A 25,795-nucleotide genomic window follows, 5' to 3' on the forward strand; every position below is an offset into this window, starting at 1 on the left:
AGATTGAGTGAACGGGGCGAGACTGGTCCTTGATTATGCTGCTGGCCTTGCCGGGGCAGCGCGAGGTGTAGGTGACAAAAGTAAAGGAGAGTAGACAAAAATGCTGGAGAAACTCAGCGGGTGAGGCAGCATCTATGGAGCGAAGGAAATAGGCGATGTTTCGGGTCGAGACCCTGAGGGTCGCGACTCGAAACATCAAGGAAGCTGCAACATCAAGGAAGCTGCAACAGAGAATCCCAGATTCACGACTCTCTGGGTGAAAAGATTCTTCCTCATCTCAGTCCTAAACTGCCGACCCCTCATTCTTAAACTGTGACCTGGACGTATAGATTCAGAAATGGCTTATTCAAAGGGTTGTGATGGAAGATAGTTATTCTTACATAGAATAAGGTGGAGTAGGCCATTCGGCAGTTCGAGCCAGCACTGCCATTCAATGTGATCATGGCTAATCATCCACAATCAGTACCACGTTCCTGCCTTCTCCCCATAACCCCACCAACCCCAACAGCTCTATCCTCTGCCACAAAACCACGTGACCTCCTTCCCCCTCGTGGCGTCAGCTGACCGTCCCCTGCCCCACGTGATCTCATAGATAATAGGCGCAGGAGGCCATTAGGCCCTTCGAGCCAGCACCGCCAATCAATAGTCTTAGAATAAAGGGGAGGTCATTTAAGACTGAGGTGAGAAAAAACTTTTTCACCCAGAAAGTTGTGAATTTATGGAATTCCCTGCCACAGAAGGCAGTGGAGGCCAAGTCACGGGATGGATTTAAGAGAGAGTTAGATAGAGCTCTTGGGGCTAATGGAATCAAGGAATATGGGGAGAAGGCAGGCACGGGTTATTGATAGGGGACGATCAGCCATGATCACAATGAATGGTGGTGCTGGCTTGAAGGACCGAATGTCCTCCTCCTGGACCTATTTTCTATGTTTCTATGTAAATATGATCATGGCTGATCAAACACAATCAGTACCCCCATTCCTGCTTTCTCCCCATATCCCTTGGTTCCGTTAGCCCCAAGAGCTCTATCTAACTCTCTCTTGAAAGCATCCAGTGAGTTGGCCTCCACTGCCTTCTGTGTCAGAGAATTCCACAGATTCACAACTCTCTGACAACAACCTGGCTGCTCAACACCCGGCTTGAGATCTAACTATTCCTTTGGTTTATATTTCATTCGCAAGAAGAAGAAGAAGACAACTCTTTGGGTAAAAAAGTGTTTCCTCATCTCAGTTCTAAATGTCCTACCGCTTATTCTTAAACTATGGCCCCTGATTCTGGACTTCCCCCAACATCGGGGAACATGTTTCCTGCAACTTGTGTGTCCAATCTCTTAATAATTTTATATGTTTCTATAAGATCCCCTCTCATGATCATCCTTCTAAATTCTGGCTGGAAATCTGTGACCAGTGGAATTCCGTCGGGTTCCGTGCTGGACCTCTGCTGTTTCCGATATATATCATTTACTAAAATGTAAACGTAGCTGGGCTAGTGAGTAAGTTTGCTGATAACAGCAAAATTGGAGGAATTGCAGACAGTGAGTAAGGCTGCCAGAAGATAGAGCGGGCGGGGGGGATCAGCTTCAGAAATGGCAGATGGAGTAAGTGTAAGGTGTTGCACTTTCTTAAGGGGTTGGACAGGCTAGATGCAGGAAGATTATTCTCGATGTTGGGGAAGTCCAGAACTAGGGGTCACAGTTTAAGGATAAGAGGGAAGTCTTTTAGGACCGAGATGAGAAAATCATTTTTTACACAGAGAGTGGTGAATCTCTGGAATTCTCTGCCACAGAAGGTAGTTGAGGCCAGTTCATTGGCTATATTTAAGAGGGAGTTAGATGTGGCCCTTGTGGCTAAAGGGATCAGGGGGGTATGGAGAGAAGGCAGGGATGGGATACTGAGTTGGATGATCAGCCATGATCATATCGAATGGCGGTGCAGGCTCGAAGGGCCGAATGGCCTACTCCTGCACCTATTTTCTATGTTTCTATGTTTTGGAGGTTGAATGAAAAGAGAGTGCTTACAGTTAATGGCAAGACCCTTAATGGTATTGATGTCCAAGTTCATAGCCGACTAAAAGTCGACAGGGTGGTAAAGAAGGCATACATATGCTTGACTTCTTGTCAAGGGGCATTGAATACAAGAGTCAAGAAATGTTGATGAAGCTCTATAGCAAGGGTTCCCAACCTGGGGTAAATTTCGCTACCCAGGGGGTAAATATGTTCACTCTGGATTTGTACATATTTTTTTCTCATTGACTGACTGACTGTGTTTGGTTCAGGTATACCGGGTATCTGTTCATCATTAGTTGTTCATAAATAAGTGCAATAACATTGTGTTCAAGAAGGAACTGCAGATGCTGGAATATCGAAGGTACACAAAATTGCTGGAGAAACTCAGCGGGTGCAGCAGCATCTATGGAGCAAAGGAAATAGGCGACGTTTCGGGCCAAAACCCTTCTTCAGACTGATGGGGGGGTGGGGGGGGAGAAGGAAGGAAAAAGGGAGGAGGAGGCGCCCGAGGGCGGGGGGATGGGAGGAGACAGCTCGAGGGTTAAGGAAGGGGTGGAGACAGCAAGGACTAGCAGTATTGGGAGAATTCAACGTTCATGCCATCAGGACGCATGCAACCCAGGCGGAATATGAGGTGCTGTTCCTCCAATTTCCGGTGTTGCTCACTCTGGCAATGGAGGAGACCCAGGACAGAGAGGTCGGATTGGGAATGGGAGGGGAAGTTGAAGTGCTGAGCCACCGGGAGTTCAATAATATTGTTGCAATAACATTGTTGTGTGCTATTAAAGCTGCCTGGGGTGAACGGGACGGAAAAGGTTGGGAAACCCCAGCTCTGTAGGACTTTGGTTAGGTTGCGTGCAGATCTGGTCACCTCCATTACAGGAAAGATGTGGAAGCTTTGGAAAGGGTGCAGAGGTGGTTTACTGGAATGCTGCATGGAACAGAAGGTTTCAACTACAGGGAGAGGTCGGGTAGACTAGGATTGTATTCTCTGGAACGTCAGAGGTTGAGGGAAGACTTGATAGAAATATATAAAATTACGAGGCATAGATAGGAGAGAGACAGCCTGAAGACGGCTCCCGACCCGAAACGTCACCCATTCCTTTTCTCCCAGAGATGTACCCTGACCTGCTGAGTTATTCCTATCTTCAGTGTAAACCAGCACCTGCTGTACACATAGACAGTCAGAACCTTTCTCCATGGGGTGAAAATGTCCAACAATGGAGGGCAGATGAGATCCGTTCATTAAGCATCATATTTGGTACAAACAATGTGGAACGAAGGGCCTGTTCCTGTGCTGTGCTGGTTTATGTAAATTATATTTACATACTGCACTCAGATTATAATTACAAAACCACCCAGTCTTTGTTAAAACGCTGGCGACCAGGATATTATGACTGATTTGTGTACACTGTAACTTTTGTAGACATAGAAACATAGAAAATAGCATCAGGAGTAGGACATTTGAGCCAGCACAGTTTAGCTTAGAGCATGGAAATAGGCGCTTCGACCCACCGGGTCCACGCCGACCAGCGATCCCCGGACACTAACACTATCCTGCACACACTAGGGACAATTTACAATATTTACCAAGCCAATTAACCTACAAACGTGGACGTCTTTGGAGTGTGGGAGGAAACCGAAGCACCCGGAGAAAACCCATGCAGGTCACGTGGAGAACGTACTAACTCCGTACAGACAGCACCCGTAGTCGGGATCAAACCCGGGTCTCTGGCGCTGTGAGGCTGCGCCACCGTGCTGCCCGAGACTGACGGAAGACTGACTCAAGATAAAGCCACCTTTGCCACCGAAACCCTATATTGCCCGTCACGAACTAGTACAAGAGACAAGCCTCAACTCCTTCAAAGTACAATTGTTCCTAAAAGAGGGATTTTGCAATGACTTTAGTTTAAACACAGTTTCCACAAAACTAGTTCACACCCAAATGCAAGGACCCAATAGACATTGAATATTCCAACTTGCTGGGGACGACGAGCAGTACACTGATTTACGAAACACGTGTTTCCCGTTGAATACAATTGCTTTTGACAAGATCAACCTTTTTTTCTTTGAACGGGATACGGGGCAGGAACAGGGTAGGGATTGTGGATGATCAGCCATGATCACATTGAATGGCGGTGCTGATCATCCAAAATCAGTACCATGTTCTGGCTTTTCCCCCCCACTTCCCTTGATTCCCTTAGCCAAATATAACTCTCTCTTGAAAACAACAGACAATAGGTGCAGGAGTAGGCCAATTGGCCCTTCGAGCCAGCACCGCCATTCAATGTGATCATGACTGATCATCCCCATTCAGCACCCAATTCCTGCCTTCTCCCTATATCCCCTGACTCCGCTATCTTTATGAGTTCTATCTAACTCCCTCTTGAAAAGATCCAGTGAATTGGCCTCCACTGCCTTCTGAGGCAGATAATTCTACAGATTCACAACTCTCTGGGTGAAAATGTTTTTCCTCATCTCAGTCCTAAATGGCCTACCCATTATTCTTAAACTATGATCTTTGGTTCTGGACTCCCCCAACATTGGGAACATGTTTCCTGCATCTACCTTGTCCAATCTTTATCTAAGAATGTTGTATGTTTCTATAAGATCCCCTCTCATCCATCTAAATTCCAGCGAATACAAGCCCAGTCAACCCATTCTTTCATTATACTTCAGTCCTGCCATCCCAGGAATTAACCTGGTGAACTTACGTTGCACTCCATCAATAGACCTTGCATAACTAAACATGCCTTCAGGTGTTGACTGATTTAAAAATTATTGTACATCAATAATGTACATTAATGATTTGGTCGAGGGGATTGAAGGCTTTGTGGCCAAGTTTGCCACACCTCATTCAAACATACAGAATAGTGAAAGGCTTGGATAAAGAGGATGTGGAGAGGATGTTTCCATTAGTGGAACAGTCTAGAACTAGAGGTCATAGCCTTAGAATTAAAGGACGTTCTTTTAGGAAGGAGATGAGAGGAAATTTATTTAATCAGAGGGTGGTGAATCTGTGGAAGTCTTTGCCACAGAGGCTGTAGAGGCCAAGTCAGTGGATATTTTTAAGGCACAGGAAGACAGATTCTTGATTAGTATGGGTGTCAGAGGTTATGGGGAGAAGGCGGGAGAATGGGGTTCGGAGGTAGAGATGGATCATCCATGGCTAAAGAAATTCCTCCTCATTTCCTTTCTAAAGGTACGTCCTTTTATTCTGAGGCTATGACTTTGGGTCCTAGACTCTCCCACTAGTGGAAACATCCTCTTCACATCCACTCTATTCAGTCCTTTCACTATTTGGTAAGTTTCAATGAGGGGTCCCCTCATCCTTCTGAACTCCAGCGGGTACAGGCCCAACGCCGACAAACGCTCATCATATGTTAACCCAATCATTCCTGGGATCATTCTCTGCAGACTAGTAGATGTTTAAACGGACACTCTTCAGATGGCATTGTGCTGTTGGGTTATGAAAGCAGTCAATACAAAGGAATTATAATTGCCTAACTATGTATCTGTACACTGTGGACGGCCCGATTATAATCATGTAGAGAAGGTAGACTGATGTCAGGGAACATCTTCCCTGACATCAGTCTGAAGAAGGGCCTCCACCCGAAACGGCACCCATTCCTTCTCTCCAGAGATGCTGCCCGTCCTGCTGAGTTACTCCAGCATTTTGTGTCCACCTTTGATTTAAACCCGCATCTGTAGTTATTTCCTACACCTAATCATGTATAGTCTTTCCACTGACTGGATAGCACGTAACAAAAGCTTTTCACTCCACCTCGGTACACGCGACATTAAATTAAACTAACCCAGCAATGTGGATTTACTTGTTCTAATCAAGTTATCTAAATGCACTTATCAGCATAAACTGGAATAGAGTTGTTAAATATTTAAACAAGGTTTGAGGAAACTATAAAATTACGCAATCATTTCAGTTCCGGCCATAATTAAGCACGCACAAATATCTGGAAATATGATGGGATTTCAAAATGAACAATTAAATCTATATTACTAAAAGTCTGTTCTTGACCGGTTTTGGCAATCTGTGCTGCGATTTCCGAGAGAACGACGCCACCTACGGCCGTCATTGTTGGCCACCTTGCTCAGAGCCCCCCTCCGCCATATGTGTGCCGAGGATTTTTCCCGTCGATGAAAAATGACAGAGATATTAATGATTTTACAAAATTCCCCATTCTCTCTGCTGCCCCTGCTAGCGGCAGGGGGGAGGGACTATGCCTCAATCAGTGGCTGCAAGCTGAAGGAAGGCAGAGGGTCACGTTTCTCTGAGCTGTGAATAACACTGAACACATGTCTACTCAAATGTAAGTGTCCTTAGTGGTTCTAAAACGCTTGCAGAATGTGTCTATTGGTTCTAAAATGTTTGCAAAAAGTGTTTCTCGGTTCTAAAATGTTTGCAAAAAGTGTCTTTTGGTTCTACAATGCTTGCAGAATGTGTCTTTTTTGGTTCTAAAATATTTTTTAGGTTCTCCCCCCTTTCCTCTCCACCCCCCCTCTCCTTCCCCCCCCCTCTCCTTCCCCCCCCCCCCTCTCCTCTCCCCCCTCTCTCTCTCCCCTATTTTTTTCTTCCCCCCTTCATCCCCTCCCCCACCATTCCTCCCCTCCACACACCCCTACCCTCCACCCTCCCCTCTCAGCACACCCCCTCTCTCCCCCTCCCCTCCACACCCCCCCTACCCTACCCTCCTCCCTCCACACCTCACCCCCCTCTCAGCACCCCCTCTCTCTCACCCTCTCTCCTCCCCCACCTTTCCCCCCTTACCCCCCCTCCCCCTTATCCTCCTCTCCACCCCCTCCCCCCCCCCCCCCCCTCTTGCCCCTCTCTCTGTGACTCTGTCTCTCTCTCTGCCCCTGCCCCTTCTCTCTCTGCCCTCACTCTCTACCCCCGCCCCCTCCCCCCCTCTCTAGGTGTGACTGCAAGTTGGGGGCTATGCGTCAGTAGATAAGGTGTTTATGGGGTAAAAGGAGCAAATTATTAATATTAATATAATATCAAGGGGTTTAATTACCGTGAGTGCGGGGGGGGGGGGGGGGGGGGGGGGTGGAGTTAGTACGTGTGACGCTGCGTGCCGCCTCCCCCCCCCCCCCCCCCAGCACGTTGGGGGAACAGACCCAACGGTCTGCACTTGGTCTAGTATATATATATAAATGATAGGCAGCACAGTGATGCAGCTGGTAGACCCGCTGCCTCACAGCACCAGAGACCCGGGTTTGGAGCTGCATACTAAATCTCGTTGCACTGACGTGCAATGACAATAAAATATATTATTATTATTGATCCTGACCTTGGGTGCTATCTGTGTGCAGTTTATACATTCTCCCTGTGACTGTGTGGATTTCCTCCGGGTGCTCCGGTTTCCTCCCACATCCTAAAGACCCGCTGGTTTGTAGGTTAATTGGCCGTTGGTGAACTGTCCTTAACGTGCAGTTAAAATGGGGTAGGTAACATAGAACCAGTGCGTAGACAAAAAATGTGTCTACCTTCGATTTAAACCAGCATCTGCAGTTCTTTCCTACACATAGAACTACAGGGGCGCCTCGGCCTACGATGGGGTTACGTCCCGATAAACCGAAAATATCACAAGCTGAATTTAATACATTGCGATCACGTGACAAAGTGATGTTGGTTCATTGCCATTGCCTGGCGTTTGCCGATCTTAAGGAATATCGCAGGTCGAAGCATCGTATATCGGGGAGCACCTGTAGTGTGAACAGGTCATTGATAGTTGCCGCGGATTTGGTGGGACAAAGGGCCTGTTTCCATGCTGTATCTCTGAGCCAAACTAGTTATCAAACTCAAAAACATACAAAGAACTGTAGATGTCGGTTTATACCAAAGATAGGCACAAAGTGCTGGGGTAACATAGCAGGTCAGGCAACATCTCTGGAGAAAAAGGATACGGACATAGAAACATAGAAAATAGGTGGAGTAGGCCATTCGGCCCTTCGAGCCTGCACCGCCATTCAATATGATCATGGCTGATCATACAACTCAGTATCCTGTACCTGCCTTCTCTCCATACCCCCTGATCCCTTTAGCCACAAGGGCCACATCTAACTCCCTCTTAAATATAGCCAATGAACTGGCCTCAACTACCTTCTGCAGCAGAGAATTCCAGAGATTCACCACTCTCTGTGTGAAAAAGGTTTTCCTCATCTCGGTTCTAAAAGATTTCCCCCTTATCCTTAAACTATGACCCCTTGTTCTGGACTTCCCCAACATCGGGAATAATTTTCCTGCATCTAGCCTGTCCAACCCCTTAAGAATTTTGTAAGTTTCTATAAGATCCCCCCTCAATCTTCTAAATTCTAGCGAGTACAAACCGAGTCTATCCAGTCTTTCTTCATATGAAAGTCCTGACATCCCAGGAATCAGTCTCTGTACTCCCTCTATGGCAAGAATGTCTTTCCTCAGATTAGGAGACCAAAACTGTACGCAATACTCCAGGTGTGGTCTCACCAAGACCCTGTACAACTGCAGTAGAACCTCCCTGCTCCTATACTCAAATCCTATACGACATTTTAGGTCGGGACCATTCTTCAGACTTCTTCATCTTTGACAGCAGGCAGAGCAGTGTTGCAGTGGTAGAGTTGCTGCTTCATAACCATATAACAATTACAGCACGGAAACAGGCCATCTCGGCCCTTCTAGTCCGCGCCGAGCACTTATTCTCCCCTAGTCCCATCTACCTGCACTCAGACCATAACCCTCCATTCCTTTCCCGTCCATATAACTATCCAATTTATTTTTAAATGATAAAATCGAACCTGCATCCACCACCTCCACTGGAAGCTCATTCCACACAACTACCACTCTCTGAGTAAAGAAGTTCCCCCTCATGTTACCCCTAAACTTCTTTCTCTTAATTCTCGTCATGTCCTCTTGTTTGAATCTTCCCTACTCTCAGTGGAAAAAGCTTATCCACGTCAACTCTGTCTATCCCTCCCATCATTTTAAAGACCTCTATCAAGTCCCCCCTTAACCTTCTGCACTCCATAGATTAAAGACCTAACTTGTTCAACCTTACTCTGTAACCTAGTTGCTGAAACCCAGGCAACATTCTAGTAAATCTCCTCTGTACTCTCTCTATTTTGTTGACATCCTTCCTATAATTAGGCGAGCAAAATGTTCGGTTTACAGCGCCAGAGATCCGGCTTCGATCCTGGCTACGGGTGCTGTCCTCTCGGAGTTTACACGTTCTCTCTGTGACCACGTGGGATTTCTCTGGGTGCTCCGGTTTCCTCCCACATTCCAAAGATGTGCAGGTTTGTAGGTTCATTCGCTTCTGTAAGTTGCCCCTAGTGTGTTGGATAGTGCTAGTGAATGGGCGATCGCTGGTTGGTGTGGACTCGGTGAGCCAAAGGGCCTGTTTCGACGCTATATCTCTAAACTAAACTAAACTAGACAGACAGGTTGATTTAGCCTTAGGACATGTATTCATGCCGTCAAAGCTTCTAAGTATGAAGCCTTGTGAAACAAGTTGGACCTGACTTCATCGAGGAACTGGACCTGAAGGCAAGAATAACACCAATGTAAACCAGCATCGGCAGTTCCTGGTTTCTATAAGGTAGGATTAACTTTAATGGACATGTGACTAACGATTCTGGGCAGCAGGCCAGTCGCTGCAGACTTTGAGTCATAGTGCTAACACACAATGTCAACATGAATAACCAAATAACATTGTCCTTCACAAATGGGATGATTCTCTTTTGTATTCCAATTAACTGGTATTTTTTGGGAGTGAATTTTTAAAACGCTTGAGTAACTCCCCCGGAGGGGGGGGGGGGGGGGTGCCATTTGGTCCATCAGGCTATGCCAGCTTTCAATCCCAATCTCAAATTCAAGTGAGTTTATTGTCATGTGTCCCTGTATAGAAATTCTTGCTTTGCTTAAGCACACAGAAAATAGTAGGCATTTACTACAAAGATAAATGTGTCCATATGCCATGATATAAATATATACACACATGAATAAATAAATTGATAAAATGCAAATAGTAGAAAGTGGTTATTAATAATCAGAGTTTTGTCCGAGCCAGATTTAATAGCCTGATGGCTGTGGGGAAGTAGCTATTCCTGAACCTGGTTGTTGCAGTCTTCAGGCTCCTGTACCTTCTACCTGAAGGTAGCAGGGAGATGAGTGTGTGGCCAGGATGGTGTGGGTCTTTGATGATACTGCCAGCCTTTTTGAGGCAGCGATTGCGATAAATCCCCTCGATGGAAGGAAGGTCAGAGCCGATGATGGACTGGGCAGTGTTTACTACTTTTTGTAGTCCTTTCCTCTCCGGGGCGCTCAAATTGCCGAACCAAGCCACGATGCAACCGGTCAGCATGCTCTCTACTGTGCACTTGTAGAAGTTAGAGAGAGTCTTCCTTGAGAAACCGACTCTCCGTAATCTTCTCAGGAAGTAGAGGCGCTGATTAGCTTTTTTAATAATGGCGTTAGTGTTCTTGGACCAGGAAAGATCTTCAGAGATGTGCACTCCCAGGAATTTGAAGTTCTTGACCCTTTCGACCATCGACCCGTTGATATAAATGGGGCTGTGGGTCCCCCTCCTACTCCTTCCAAAGTTCACAATCAGTTCCTTGGTTTTGCTGGTGTTGAGGGCCAGGTTATTGCGCTCCCACATCTCGGCAGGGCTCTGTGGAGTGTTGTAGGGCCGTGGGATCTTGAAAGTGGTGCCCGTCAAACGCAGATAGAGTGGTCAACAAGGCGTTCACCATTTTGGCTTTCATCAGTCAGCATACTGAGTGCAGAATAGACACAAAATGCTGGAGTAACTCAGCGGGACAGGCAGCATCTCTGGAGAGAAGGAATGGATGACGTTTGGGGTTGAGGCCCTTCTTCAGACTGAAGAATCGAGTCTGAAGTAGGGTCTTGACCTGAAACGTCATCCATTTCTTCTCTCTAGAGATGTTGCGCCGTCTCGCTGAGTTACTCCAGCATTTTGTGTCTATCCTCAGTGTAAAACAGCATCTACAGTTCGTTCCTACACAGGTCCTTGCTCGAAATGCATACTCAGATATTATTAAATAATGGTCCTAGGATAAGCTGCTTGGTGTATTTAAGGTCACTATCTAGTATGGAGGTTGGGATGTTATGTTGCAGTTATACAAGACGTTGCTGAGGCTACATATTGTGTTCAGTTTTGGTCACCATGTCACATAAACAATGTTGTCAAGCAGGAAAGGGTGCAGAGAAGATTTACGCGGATGTTACCACGACTCGAGTGCCTGAGCTCTAGGGAGCGGTTGAGCAAGGTAGGACTCTGTTACTTGGAGCGCAAGAGGATGAGGGATGATCTTATAGAAGTATACAAAATCGTGAGAAGAATAGAAACATGTTCCCGATGTTAGGGGAGTCTAGAACCAGGGGCCAAAGTTTAAGAATAAGCCATTTGGAACAGAGACGAAGAAACACTTTTTCTCACAGTGAGTTGTGAGTGTGGAATTCTCTGCTCTTAAAAATATCAGTCAGGGGATATGGGGAGAAGGCAGGAACGGGGTACTGATTGAGGATGATCAGCCATGATCAAATTGAATGGCGGTGCTGGCTCGAAGGGCCGAATGGTTCATCCCCAATCAGTACCCCGTTGCTGCCTTCTCCCCATATCGCCTGACTCTGCTATCTTTAAGAGCCCTATCTAGCTCTCTCTTGAAAGCATCCAGAGAACCTGCCTCCACCGCCCTCTGAGGCAGAGAATTCCACAGACTCACCACTCTCTGTGAGAAAAAGTGTTTCCTCGTCTCCTTTTTAAATGGCTTACTCCTTATTCTTAAACTGTTGCCCCTGGTTCTGGACTCCCCCAACATCGGGAACATGTTTCCTGCCTCTTGTGTGTCCAAGCCCTAAACAATCTTATATGTTTCAATGAGATTCCCTCTCATCCTTCTAAACTCCAGAGTGTACAAGCCCAGCTGTACAGACCGTATAATCAGACTAGTTTACAGAAAACTGGCAATAAGGAAATACATCAAACACATATGATTCTTGCACCAACGAGGAACTAAATGTAAACAAATGTAATTCTATCGGTGGCTGTTGCAACCATTAAAATGATTAATCTTTCTGTTTGTTTTTGTTCTGCTTACAAGATGTCATTGTGTGATCAAGTTTCAGGCAAACAAAAAACACTTCCACTGTAGGAAGGAACTGCAGATGCTGGTTTACACCGAAGATAGACACAAAATGCTGGAGTAACTCAGCGAGACAGGCAGCATCTCTGGAGAGAAGGAATGGGCGATGTTTCGTATCGAGACCTTCAGAGTTACTCCAGCATTTTGTTTCTATCTTCAAAAAAAACACTTCCAGTTCAGCTGAAATATTTGATACAAATACAAGATCAGGCTGGAGTATCACCACATATTCTTAACCAGTCATGTGCAAAACCTCAAAGGTGAAGCAATTTTGAGTGTAACTTTAGCGGAATAGATTCATATCATGTCGATGTTTTTCCAAGTAAAACACAAAGTCACAGAGCTGCTGCCTCACAGTGCCAGAGACCCGGGTTCGATCCTGACTACGGGTGCTATTTGTATGGAGTTTGCACGTTCTCCCCGTGACCTGCGTGGGTTTCCTCCGATTTTCTCCCATTCTCCAAAGATGTACAAGTTTGTAGGTTGATTGGCTTGGTTGATTGGTAAGTTCTCCCTAGTGTGTGTAGGATAGTGTTAATGTGCGGGGATTGCTGGTCGGTGTGGACTTGGTGGGCCGAGGGCCTATTTGCACGCTGTATCTCTAAACTAAATCCAACAAGTCAGACAGCTCTGCCCAAAACCGCAAGAAATTGCAGAGAATTGTAGATGTAGCCCAGTCCATCACAAAGACCAGAACTCCATCTACACTTCAAGTTGCCTTGAGAAAGTATAATCAAATAACTTTCCCACCCCTTTCCTATCCATGTACCTGTCCAAATGTCTTTTAAATAGTCTACCGCTGTGTCACTGTGGCAAACCACTAAAATGTTAAAATCTAGATTGATGTACAACAGCCAGTAGTATCATGCAAACTATTGCATTCGTATTGGTACTTTTATGACTACAAAGAAAAAGCACCAATGTCCCATAAACCTCTAAACCCGACCTATACTTGTACCTGTCGAAATGTGCTTTAAATGTTATGATAGTACCTGCCTCAACTACCTCCCTTGGCAGCTTGATTCGTATACCACCACCCTCTGGGTGAGAAAGGTGCCCTTTAGGTTCCTATTAAATCTTTCCCCTCTCACCTTAAATCTATGCCCACTGATTCTTGAATCCCCCGCTCTGGGTAAAAGACACTCTGCATTTACCCTACCAGTTCCCTTCATGATCTTTTAGTGATATGTTGAATGTGGGGATGTTATTACTGGGCCTAATATTAATATTCGGCTTCTGGTTATGGCTTTTAAACTCAGGCCCATGGGTTGTTGATATTGAAAAACTCCCAGATAGACAAAAATGATGGAGAAACTCAGCGGGTTAGGCAGCATCGATGGAGCAAAGGAAATAGGTGATGTTTCGGGTCGAGACCCTTCTTCAGACTGAAGTGGGGGGGAAAGAAGAAAGGAAGAGGCGGACACAGTGGCCTGTGGGAGAGCTGGGAAGGGGAGGGGAAAGAGGGAGAAAGCAGGTACTACCGGAAGTCAATGTTCATACTACTGGGGTGTAAACTACCCAAGCGAAATATGAGGTGCTGCTCCTCCAATTTACGGTGGGCCTCACTCTGGCCATGGAGGCCCAGGACAGAGAGGTCGGATTGGGAATGGGAGGGGGAGTTGAAGTACTGAGCCACCGGGAGATCAGGTTGGTTATTGCAGACCGAGCAGAGGTGTTGGGCGAAGCGATCGCCAAGCCTGCGCTTGGTCTCACCGATGTAGAGCAGCTGACACCTAGAGCAGTGGATGCAATAGATAAGGTTGGAGGAGGTGCAGGTGAAAGCTCCCTGTATTCCTAACTCCGGGCACTGCAACTAAACACGGCTGTTGCTGACACTTGTTATCCCGACATCCTTACCTTTTATGAGGTACAGAGTTAAAGCCTTTATATTTTCAATCGTCACCAGCAAGAGGAAGGATAAAGCTACGAGGGAATACAGCCTCCACGGTGTTAAAGCAAGGAACCTGGGAAAACACAGAGAAACCGGGAGGTTTAAAAACTCAGCCATCATCGCTTCAAATCAGCTGTTTATTTGTATTTAAGAGGACAATAGTCAAGAGAGCTTTAGTGTTTCAATATCAAGTTTAGTTTTGAAATACAGCACGGAAACAGACCTTTTGTCCACACCGACCAGATCATGGAACAATTTTACCCACTAACCTGTAGTTTTTTTAGATATGGGAGAAATCTAAAAAACTTACAGTCACAACTCTACTGCTGCGCTACTGGGCCACCCCACCTAGTGCATATATAATCATCCTGTGATGTCTAGTATGGCCACTGCAAATGCAGATACACACAGCACATAAATGGGCTACATTCACCATCCATAAATGATTCCAGACCTACACCCGATTATGGAAGTTTTGGTAACTCATAACAGCTTCTCTCTTCTGTACCTAATAGCTGAGTCAACAATCTCATGAGTGATACATCACCTAAAGTGAACAATTGTTATTAGCATGGATTAGTTTAATTTAGGTTAGAGATACAGCCTAGAAACAGGCCCTTACACTAGTTCTATCCTACACGCTACAGACAATTTAGAAAACCCAATTTACCTACAAACTTGCACATCTTTAGGATGTGGGAGGAAACCTGAGAAAACCTACACAAATCATGGGGAGAACATACAAAATCCATACAGACAGCACCCATATTCAGGGTCGAACCCGAGTCTCTGGCGCTGTGAGCCAGCAACTCTACCGCTGCGCCACTCTGCCACCTCTTTCTACAAAGGAAGTGGAAATGTTTAAAATCATTTGCACACCACCACAATAAAGGGGGTGGCTGACACGAGCACCAGGAACACGGTACAGGTCCACAGGAGCTTGTCAACAGTGGTTAAAGGTGGCAGAGGTCAGAAGCTCAGAACAGCCATCGTTCGGGGAGGGGCTGAATCCAGTGGGGGAAACTTTCAAATTAGGGAAGGGATCATACGCCAGGGAAGGCATCCGAGTGACAATGGTGCTCCATGTAACAAAATCAGAGAGTTGCTGACACCAATGCATATGACTATTGTTGAATGTACAAAGTATACGTTAAGTGTAAGACTGAATTTTGCACGGTTTTTGTTTCTTTTTTTTATTTTTATAAAAAGCTGTGGAAACAAGTCCTACGTCCAAACACGCCCATGTCAACTAAGATGCCTCATCTAAGCTAATCTTGCCTGCTTCGCCGCAAATCCCTCAAAACCATTCTTATCCATGACTTTAAAATACCTGCCTCAACTACCTCCTCTAGCATTCAAGAAGGAACTGCAGATGCTAGAAAATCGAAGGTACACAAAAAATCTGGAGAAACTCAGCGGGTGCAGCAGCATCTATGGAGCGAAGGAAACAGGCAACGTTTCGGGCCGAAACCCTTCTTCAGACTTCAGTACCTCCTCTAGCAACTCATTCCAGGTGCCCACCACCCTCTGTGTGGAAACATTTCCTCTCAGCTTCCTATTAAATCACTATGAACTCTATGAGATCATTCCTAGTCTCCTGCCCTCCAAGGAATTAAGTCCTGCCTCCCCTAACTTTCCATGTAGCTCAATTCCACATATAGACAATAGACGTTCTAAATGGCTTACCCCTTATTCTTAAACTGTGGCCCTGGTTCTGGACTACCCCCACCATCGGGAACATGTTTCCTGCCTCTAGTGTGTCCAAACCCTTAATAATCTTAAATGTTTCAATAATATGCCCTCTCATCCTTCTAAATTCCACCAGCCGCTTCATTCTCTCAACTTATGACAGTTCTGCCATCCCGGGAATTAACCTTGTAAACCTATGCTGCACTCCCTCAATAGCAAGAAGGTCCTTCCTCAAATTAGGGGACCAAAACAATACTCCAGTTGTGGTCTCACTAGGGCCCTGTACAACTGCAGAAGGACCTCTTTGCTCATATACTCAACTCCTCTTGTTATAAAGGCCAACATGCCTGCTGTGCTTGCACTAGCCAATATCATAGAAACATAGAACATAGGTGCAGGAGTAGGCCATTCAGCCCTTCAAGCCTGCACCGCCATTCGATATGATCATCCAAACTCAGTATCATGTTCTCTCCATACCCCCTGATCCCTTTAGCCACAAGGGCCAGATCTAACTCCCTCTTAAATATAGCCAATGAACTGGCCTCAACTACCTTCTGTGACAGAGAATTCCACAGATTCACCACTCTCTGTGTAAAAAATGATTTTCTCATCTCGGTCCTAAAAGACTTCCCTCTTATCCTTAAACTGTGACCCCTAGTTCTGGACTTCCCCAACATCGGGAATAATCTTCCTGTATCTAGCCTGTCCAACCCCTTAAGAATTTTGTAAGTTTCTATAAGATTCCCCCCTCAATCTTCTGAATTCCAGCGTGTACAAGCCGAGTCTATCCAGTCTTTCTTCATATGAAAGTCCTGCCATCCCAGGAATCAGTCTGGTGAACCTTCTCTGTACTCCCTCTATGGCAAGAATGTCTTTCCTCAGATTAGGAGACCAAAACTGTACGCAATACTCCAGGTGTGGTCTCACCAAGACCCTGTATAACTGCAGTAGAACCTCCCTGCTCTTATACTCAAATCCTTTTGCTATGAAATCCTTATAAACATTTCCTATCTGTGTACCTGTCCAAGTGTATTTTAAATGTTATTTGTACCATGAATTAATTACCCCTTCTGGCAGCTTGTTCCATATATCCAAGATGTGAAATAGTTGTCCATCAGGTTCCTACTAAGTCATTCGCCTCTTACCTTAAATCATTCTCTGGTTCTTGATTCCCCGATTCAGGGCAAGAGCCTGTGCGTCCACCCGATTTAATCCTCCCACGATCTTATTATACATCTCTGTAAGATCACCCCTCATCCTCCTGCACTCCAAGGAATAATGTCCTAGCCTCCCCAACCTCTCGCTATAGTACAATCCACAGGTCCTGGCAACATCTCATAAATCTTCTCTGCACAGCTTAACAATGTCCTACCTTTAGCCAAAGATAACTTCTCTGCACAGCTTAACAATGTCCTACCTTTAGCCAAAGATAGACACAAAACCGATGGAACACAGCTGGTCAGGTAGCATCTCTGGAGAAAAAGCATGGGCGACAATTCAGGACTGGACCAGAAACCCCACCATACCTTTTCTCCAAAGATGCTGCCTGACCCACTGAGTTACTCCAGCACTCTGTGAAACATCACCTATCCATGTTATCCACAGATGCTGCCTGACACATTATGTTACTCCATCTTTGTGTTTATCTTTGGTATAATAAACTAGCCTTTTTGACACAACTTTCCCACAGCGACCAAGATTCCCACCGACCTGCATCGAAACATGTCCGATCCATGTACCAGTCCGAATGAATCTTAAACGTTGTGATCACTCGCCACCCTTTGAGTGAAGATAGTTTATGTTCTAGGAGCAGAATTGGGCCATTCGGCCCATCAAGTCTATTCTACCATGCCCGATCTATCTCTCCCTCCTAACCCCATTCTCCTGCCTTCTCCCCATAACCTCTGACACCCGCAATAATCAATGATATCCCCTGTCAACCTCTCTGTCCAGCAGCCCTGGCAACGCCGCTGTGGCCAAGGCAGTGTGTAGGTTTGTTATTGCTGGAGGGGAGTGGTGTTGTCGGCGCTGCGGGCCTGGCCTGGCCTTACCAGAACACGGCGTTGGAGCCGAGGAAGAGGGCGGCGCTGAGGCCGGGTCGCCGCCAGCTCCAGGCCGTCTCCATGCAGCTGAGGAGCGGCCGGCACAAGGACGGCCAGGCCTGCGGGGGCTCCGCTACACCGTCATGGTCCGGGAGCACGGCATCCCCTCCCTGGGGGTCCCTGTCCCGGTCCGCGCCCTCTCCATCTCCGCCGCCACCGGCGCCCAGCATCACCGCACTCGCCATCTTCTCCGTGTTGTCGCCCGCCGTCTGTTGATCTTTGTGTTTGACGGGCTCCAGCCCTGCGCGATGACGTCGCCGCGTCCCTGACGTCAGTGGCTGTGGGGAGGGAGGGAGGGAGGGGAGGGGGCGGCGTGGCGGCGGCTCGGCTGCCTATTGGCCGAGGGTCGTTAGGCAGTGTCGTCATAGCGACGACGGGTCCCCATTGGCGGGGAAGGGGGCGGGGCGGAGGGTTGCTGTGGAGTGTCGTCATGGGGCCGACGGGGCTTCCATTGGCGGAGAAGAGACTGCGGCGTCATCATGTGGGCGGGTGGTCGGTCACATGCTCAGCCGCTTATTGGCGGAGGGTTGTCAGGGAGTGACGTCATATGGGGGAACGAGCCACAGCAAAGATTATAGAGGAGCTTTGAGCCACAGTGCGACCGCCTATTAGTGGAGGGAGGGGGTGATGTCAGCATGGCGGGTGGGAGCGGTGATGTGAACGAGGGGGTGGGCGGGAGGTCGGGCGCTAGCTTGGCCGTTCAATGCTGGAGGGTCGTTAGGGAGTACTGTCAATGGGAGGACGGGCCGGAGCTCGGAACGTTCTTTGGCGGAGATCTTTGGTCTGTGGAAGGGGAGATGCGTCACCAGATGGGGCGGTTGGACGGCCATATGCTCGGCTGCCCATTGGCGGAGGGTTGTCAGGGGAGGCGTCAGAGGGACGACGGGCCTCCCATTGGCGGAGCTGGGGACTGCGGCGTCATCAAGTCATCAAACTCGGCCGCTCATTGGCGGAGGGTTGTCAGGGTGTGGCGTCAGAGGGACGACGGGCCTCCTATTGGCGGAGAGATGGGCGGGCCAGACGGGCCGGAGCTCGTCCGCTCATTGGCGGGCGGTCGTTAGGGAGTGGCGTCGTGGGGACGACGGGACCAGCAAGGTCGTTCATTGGCGGAGGGTTGGAAGTGGAGCGGGTGCGTCATCGAAAGCCGTGGGCGGGTTCGGGGCGGTGCGTGACGTCACGGGATAGTGTGAAGGAGGAGGGGAACAATGTTGGACCAGGCATCAAGTGATGGGCCCGAGAGGGAGAGAAGCATGTTCTGCAGAGCCGTTGCCTGACACGCTGAGTTACTCCAGCATTTTTGTGTCTATCCTTAATTTAAAGTTTAGTTTATTGTCACGTGTACTGAGGCACAGTGGAAAGCTTTTGTTGCGTGCTAACCAGTCAGCAGAAAGACAATACATGATTACAATTGAGCCGTCCACGGTGTACAGATACATGATAAAGGGAATAACGTTTGGTGCAAGATAAAGTCCAGTAATGTCCAAGTAAAGATAGTCAGAGTCCACAGACTCAGACCCTCAGACTAAAGAAATTCCTCCTCATCTCCCTTCCTAAAGAAACATCCTTTAATCCTGAGGCGATGACCTCTGGTCCTGGACTCTCCCACCAATGGAAACATCCTCTCCACATCCACATGAGGGTCCCCCCTCATTCTTCTAAACTCCACCGAGTACAGGCCCAGTGCCGTCAAACGCTCATTGTACATTAATCCAGTCATCCCCTGGATTATTCTCATAAACCACCTGCCCTTGCCTCTCCTTGTCTCCCATCCCCAAGTCCCTCATAATCCTTTCATCCCGCCTTTTTCCTCTCCTTTCTGTCACCCCTATCTCTCCCTCTCGCTTTATGTTTCTCTCCTCTTTTCATCTCTAGCTTTTGTCACTTACTCCACCCATCTACCAACTCAACCACTCTTCCTTCACCTGTATCCACCTATCACTTGCCAGGCTTTATCCCGCACTCTCCTCTCTTTTTTCCCCCTCCTAATCGGTCTGGAAAAAGGTTCCAAGCTGAAATGTTGTCTGCATCTATTGCCTCCACAAATGCTGCCTTGAGTACCATCACAAGTACTCCATCACCAGCACTTTGTGATTTGCTCAAGGCTCCAATATCTGCAGTTCTTTGTATCTCACTGTAATTAAGGTATATTTATGTGAATATAAACCACACCAAAGGCAGATAAAAAATTTATCAGTGGGACAGGCAGCATCTCTGGAGTGAAGGAATGAGTGATGTTTCGGATAAAGACCCTTCTTCAGAACGGTGAAGGTACCAGTAACTGCAGTTCCTGTGTACACTGTACCACACCAAGTCCCTGTTTTGTATGCTTTTCACTGCTTGTAATTTTGTAGTGTAATTTTTAACACATTTGTCCATTTTTTCTCTGTCCATAGTTCTACACCGTGGAAACAGGCCTTTCAGCCCAATTTTCCCACACCGACCAACATGTGGCCTGTGATGGTGCCGATTTCCCAAAAAGGTAATCTGCAACTTGAATCAGTAGTAATGAAAGCAAACTTTGAGAGGGCTTGTATAGAAAAACAGGGAGGTAATGCTGAGGCTCTATAAGGCGCTGGTCAGGCCGTATTTGGAATGTTGTGAGCAATTTTGGGCACCAAATCGAAGGAAGGATGTGCTGGCTCTGGAGATGGTCCAGAGGATGTTTACAAGAATGATCCCAGGAATGATTAGGTTAACATATGATGACCGTTTGACGACACTGGGCCTGTACTCGCTGGAGTTTAGAAGAATGAGGGAGGACCTCATTGAAATGTACAGAATAATGAAAGGTTTAGATAGAGTGGATGTGGAGAGGATATTTTCACTAGTGGGAGAGTCGAGGTTTAGAGGCCATAGCCTCAGTGTTAAAGGATGTTCTTTTAGGAAGGAGATTAGGTTTTCCTTTAATCAGAGGGTGATGAATGGTTCGAAGGGCAGAATGGCCTCCTCCTGCACCTATTTTCTATGAATCTGTGGAATTCTTTGTCACAAAAGTCAGTGGATATTTTTAAGGCAGAGATAGATAAATTTTTGATTAGCATGGGTATCAGAGGTTATGGAGAAGTGGCAGGAGATTGGGGTTGAGAGGGAGAGATAGATCAGCCATGATTGAATGGCCTAATTCTGCTCCTATTGCTTATGATCTTATGATGTCCCATCTACACTAGTCCCACCTGCCTGCACTTGGTCCATATTCCTCTAAACCTTTCCTATCCATGTACTTGTCTAAATGTTTTTTAAACGTTGCGATGCGTCAACTACCTACTCCTGTAACTTGAGAACTTGTGACAGGTCCAGAGAGACCCCACCTTAGTATAAGTTCATAAGTGATAGGAGCAGAATTAGGCCATTCAGCCCATCAAGTCTACTCCGCCATTCAATCACATCTGATCTCTGCCTCCTAATCCCATTTTCTGCCTTCTCCCCATAACCCCTGACACCCGTACTAATTAAGAATCTATCAATCTCCGCCTTAAAAATATCCATTGACTTGGCCTCCACAGATTTCTGTGGTAATGAATTCCACAGATTCCCCACCCTCTGACTAAAGAAATGTCTCCTCGTATCCTTCCTACAGGAACGCCCTTGAATTCTTAGCACTATTGAGCTGAGGAAGAGGGGGAGGGGATATTTGAGCTCAACGTTGTGTTGAGTTTCATTTATTGTCACGTGTACCGAGGTACGCTTTTGTTGCGTGCTATCCAGTCAGCGAAAAGACTATACCGTTACCGGTATTTCTCACATAAATGCAATAGAACGTACTACACAGAAACTGGATTTTTGAAAATCAGTATTTTCCATGCAACCTCATGTATTCTCAAATATCAGTATGGAATACTGAAAATCAGTGCCACTGAATTGTGAAAACATTTTTGAAATGTGAATTTATAATTCTTGATTTTGATTCAATAACATAGAAACATAGAAAAAAGGTGCAGGAGTAGGCCATTCAGCCCTTCGAGCCTGCACCGCCATTCAATATGATCATGGCTGATCATCCAACTCAGTATCCTGTACCTGCTTTCTCTCCATATCCCTTTAGCCACAAGGGCCACATCTAACTCCCTCTTAAATATAGCCACAACTACATTCTGTGGCAGAGAATTCCAGAGATTCACCACTCTGTGTAAAAAATGTTTTTCTCATCTCAGTCCTAAAAGATTTCCCCTTTATCCTTAAACTGTGACCCCTTGTTCTGGACATCCCCAACATCCCCAGAACAATCTTCCTGCATCTAGCCTGTCCAACCCCTTAAGAATTTTGTAAGTTTCTATAAGATCCCCCCCCAATCTTCTAAATTCTAGCGAGTACAAGCCGATAACATGAAAATATATAACATCATAACATATAAAATTCACAATTCATCATATAGTTTACCAAACAATCAAACATGCTGGCATGATGCTGCATAATCATTAAGGTAAATGTCACATAAAGGTGAGTAGCATGGGAAGTACAATTTAAAAAGATCACTCAGTGTTACTATTGCTGACTGGCATGACTGGAATGAGTTCTTAGTTCACTGTCACTCAGCACTCAGCATGTTGGCAATATGCTGCAAAATCATTCAGGTGCTCCTGAATGTATATTGCCATTAATCAGCAGATTGCATTTTGTCACAGTTAGCGATGAAGACTTTGTTCGGTGCGTTGTATGCTGTCAGCTCTCGCATACAAATTCTTTCATCAACCATAAGCTTTTACACACTTACGATATGCAATGCCAATGATATTAATGCAGTCCCAACCATCAACCACAGTTAACCCATTCACCAGCTCAAAACATTCCTGTGTTAACGCTGTACCGCTGTGCTTGCTTACACCAATCCCTCCTGACATGTATATATATATCAGTGAAGGTGGTGGAGGCAGGTTCCTTTTTATCATTTAAAAATAAATTGGATAGTTATATGAACGGGAAAGGTATGGAGGGTTATGGTCTGAACGCAGGTGTATGGGACTAGGGGAGAATACGTGTTCGGCACGGACTAGAAGGGTCGAGATGGCCTGTTTCCGTGCTGTAATTGTTATATGGTTATATGGTTATCTCTGCAATCACAAAATAATGACTTTATATCGACACCACTGTGATTTGCACAAAAATGAACAAGTCATCTTAACCACCCCCAACTACTACCCGCTGTCCCATTCACCTTCAGACCCCGTCAACCTGGCTACGGGTGCTGTCTGTACGGAGTTTGTATGCTCCCTGTGACCCGTGTGGGTTTTCTCCGGGTGCTCCAGTCTCCTCGCACACTCCAAAGGCATAGGTTAATTGGCTTGGTATAATTGTAAATTGTCCCTGGAGTGTGTGGGATAGTGTAGTGTGCAGGGGTCGCTGGTCGGCGCGGACTTGGTGGGCCGAAGGGCCTGATTCCTCGTTGTATCTTTAAACTGAACTAAATAAGCTCTCTTGGAAAGAACTACCGATGCTGTTTTGTTTTTTTAACTCTAAGGTAGACACAAATTACTGGAGTAACTCAGCGGGACAGGCAGCACCGGTGGGGGCGCTGCAATGGCGGCAGCCCTGTCAGCAGCGCGTTAGTTTTTTCAACTTTTTTTTTTAGTATGTTTTATAGTATGTTTTTAATGTTACTTTGTGTGTTTTGTGGGGGGGTGAGGGGGAAACCGTTTCAGCCGCCTGCTCCATGGAGAGGCGACTTTCTCCAGGTCGCTTCCCCGTGGCCTAACAGCAAGGATCGGCGCGGCCTTTCCCGGAGACGCGCACGGGGCTTCAGCGGCGGGCGCAGCGTGGACTCTCGGCGTGGAGCGGGCGATCCCTCGCTGGAGGGGAGCGCTCCGTTTCGCTGGCCCGGGGCAGCCGGCAGCCTGAAACCACGGTCTGCAGAGCTCCAGCTGGCGCGGCGTCTACAGCCCGGGATCCCTCGTGGGGGACCTGGGGGAAGAAGAAGCCATCACTGCCGGCCCGCGGCCAACTTCTACCACGGGCGCGGTGGCGACTTACCATCACCCCTGGAGGGCAGCTTCGACCGCCGGCCCTGTGGTCTGCGGTGCTTCTGGCTGCGGCGCGGCGGGAACTTTAAACTTTAAATCTTTGACCGCCGGCCTGAGGCCTACACCAACTTAAAGCCGCGGTCTCCGGTGGGGAAGAGCCGACTCTGGACTTACCTGGACTTGTACCTTGTCCTTTTACCATCTGGACGCCCGCAGCAACGGCTGTGGAGGTTTGAGGTCCCGACCACGGGGAAAATGGAGGAGGACTGGCCAAATTGTGTGCCTTCCACCACAGTGATGAATGCTGTGGTGGATGTTTGTGTTAAATTTTTATTGTGTTTTTTGTGTGTGTTCTTTATAATTGTACCGCTGCTGACATATTCATTTCACTTGCACTTTATGTGCAATGTGACAAATAAACCGTATTGTATTGTATTGTATTGGAGAGAAGGATTGGGTGACGTTTCGGGTCGAGACCCTTCTTCAGCTCCTACCCAACAGCCATCAACCTCTTGAACACTACAAACACTAACTAAACTAAGAACTACGAACCCTCTTGGTTGCATTAAGGACTTTGGGGCTTTTTATACTTTGGAGATACAGCGAGGAAACAGGCCCTTCGGCCCACCGTGTCTGCGCTGACCAGAGATCACCCCGTGCACTAGCACTATCCTACTTACTGGGGACAATTTTACAATTTACCGAAGACAATTAACATACAAGTCTTTGGAGTGTGGGAGGAAACCGGAGCACCAGGAGAAAATCCACGTGGTCCCAGGGACAACGTACAAACTCCACACAGACAGCACCCGCAGTCAGGATCGAACCCGGGGCGTTGTGAGGTAGCAACTCTACCACTGCGCCACTGTGCCGCTCCAAATAATGTTTATTAACGTATTACTGTTTTTTTTTGTTTATTGTGTTATCTATGAATAGATAATGGTTATATGAATAGATATTGAGTTATCTATGAGTACTCTGCTTGCAGACTTGTTATGCTGCTGCAAGTAATGGTTTAATTGTAGCGTTTTTTGGTGCATATAGGGTGATTTCACGAAAGGTCACTGGAGCGTAGATCCGCACCCATGTGACCGAAAATCTCAAGTGGAGGACATGCTAGACATCCGGTACATGTTAGTGGATGGGAAAACACGCACTTTCCCACCCGTTAAAACATAGAAAGCGGCCAGGTTTTGATCTGCAATTTATTGTGCCAGTCGGGGTGACCGTGAGGCACAGCTACCTAGATTTACAGTTTAAAAAAAAAGATAAAAACTAAGGTAAATTAAAGAGAGAGCTGAAGGTGCCAATCCAGCGGAAGTGAACAGCGGACATTTGCCGTGGAGATTTAAAGGTCCAAAATATCGGGAATTATCGCGTTTGCTCACTGAATTTCATCAAAAGTAAGGCATTATTGACAGCCCGAGTCGTTCAGGGAAGCACAGCAAAGTTATGTTTCAATATAATTGCGTGGCGGGGGTGGGGGGGTAAATCATTAGTTTGATGTAAAAGATGGGCACAAAGTGCTGGAGTAACTCGGGTCAGGCAGCATCGCTGGAGATAAAGAATAGGCGTTGTTTCTGGTCGGGACCCTTCTTCAGACCCGACCCGAAACGCCACCCGTCCTTTTTCTCCAAAGATGCTGCTTGACCCGCAGAGTTACTCTGCGTCTATCTTCGGTATGTAAACTAGCATCTGCGGTTCCTTTCTACACACTGAGTTTAATATAATTTGATCTCGTCCTCGGGCCACAGAAGCTCTGGGATAACTTTTGAGGTCAGAAGTGTATCGGCGTATGGAGAGGATGGTATTCTGCAGAGGATAGACACAAAGTGCTGGAGTAACCCGGCGGGTCAGACAGCATCTCCGGAGAGAAGGAATAGGTGACATTTCGGGTGGAGACCCTTCTTCAGACATCACCACTTACACTCTTACACTTGAAAATAAACAGCTAAGTGGGGAGGTGAAGTGGCGATGAATCGAGGAACAAACA

At 46.9% G+C, this 25,795-nt stretch overlaps 1 protein-coding gene across 1 annotated transcript in view; it reads right to left on the reverse strand.

Moving 5' to 3' along the window:
- Window positions 1-18,108, reverse strand: part of retreg1 (reticulophagy regulator 1) — a 98,172-nt gene extending 80,064 nt beyond the window's left edge. The window contains exons 1-2 of the mRNA XM_055653564.1: window positions 17,798-18,108; window positions 14,024-14,130 (exon numbers count right to left, since the gene is read on the reverse strand). Coding sequence (XP_055509539.1) covers window positions 14,024-14,130; window positions 17,798-18,033 — 343 coding nt within the window. The 5' untranslated portion in view covers window positions 18,034-18,108. The remainder of the gene's footprint in view (window positions 1-14,023; window positions 14,131-17,797) is intronic.
- Window positions 18,109-25,795: the final 7,687 nt, after the last annotated feature.

This window comes from Leucoraja erinacea, chromosome 2 (genome assembly GCF_028641065.1).
Source record: "Leucoraja erinacea ecotype New England chromosome 2, Leri_hhj_1, whole genome shotgun sequence".
NCBI classification, from domain to species: Eukaryota; Metazoa; Chordata; class Chondrichthyes; order Rajiformes; family Rajidae; genus Leucoraja; species Leucoraja erinaceus.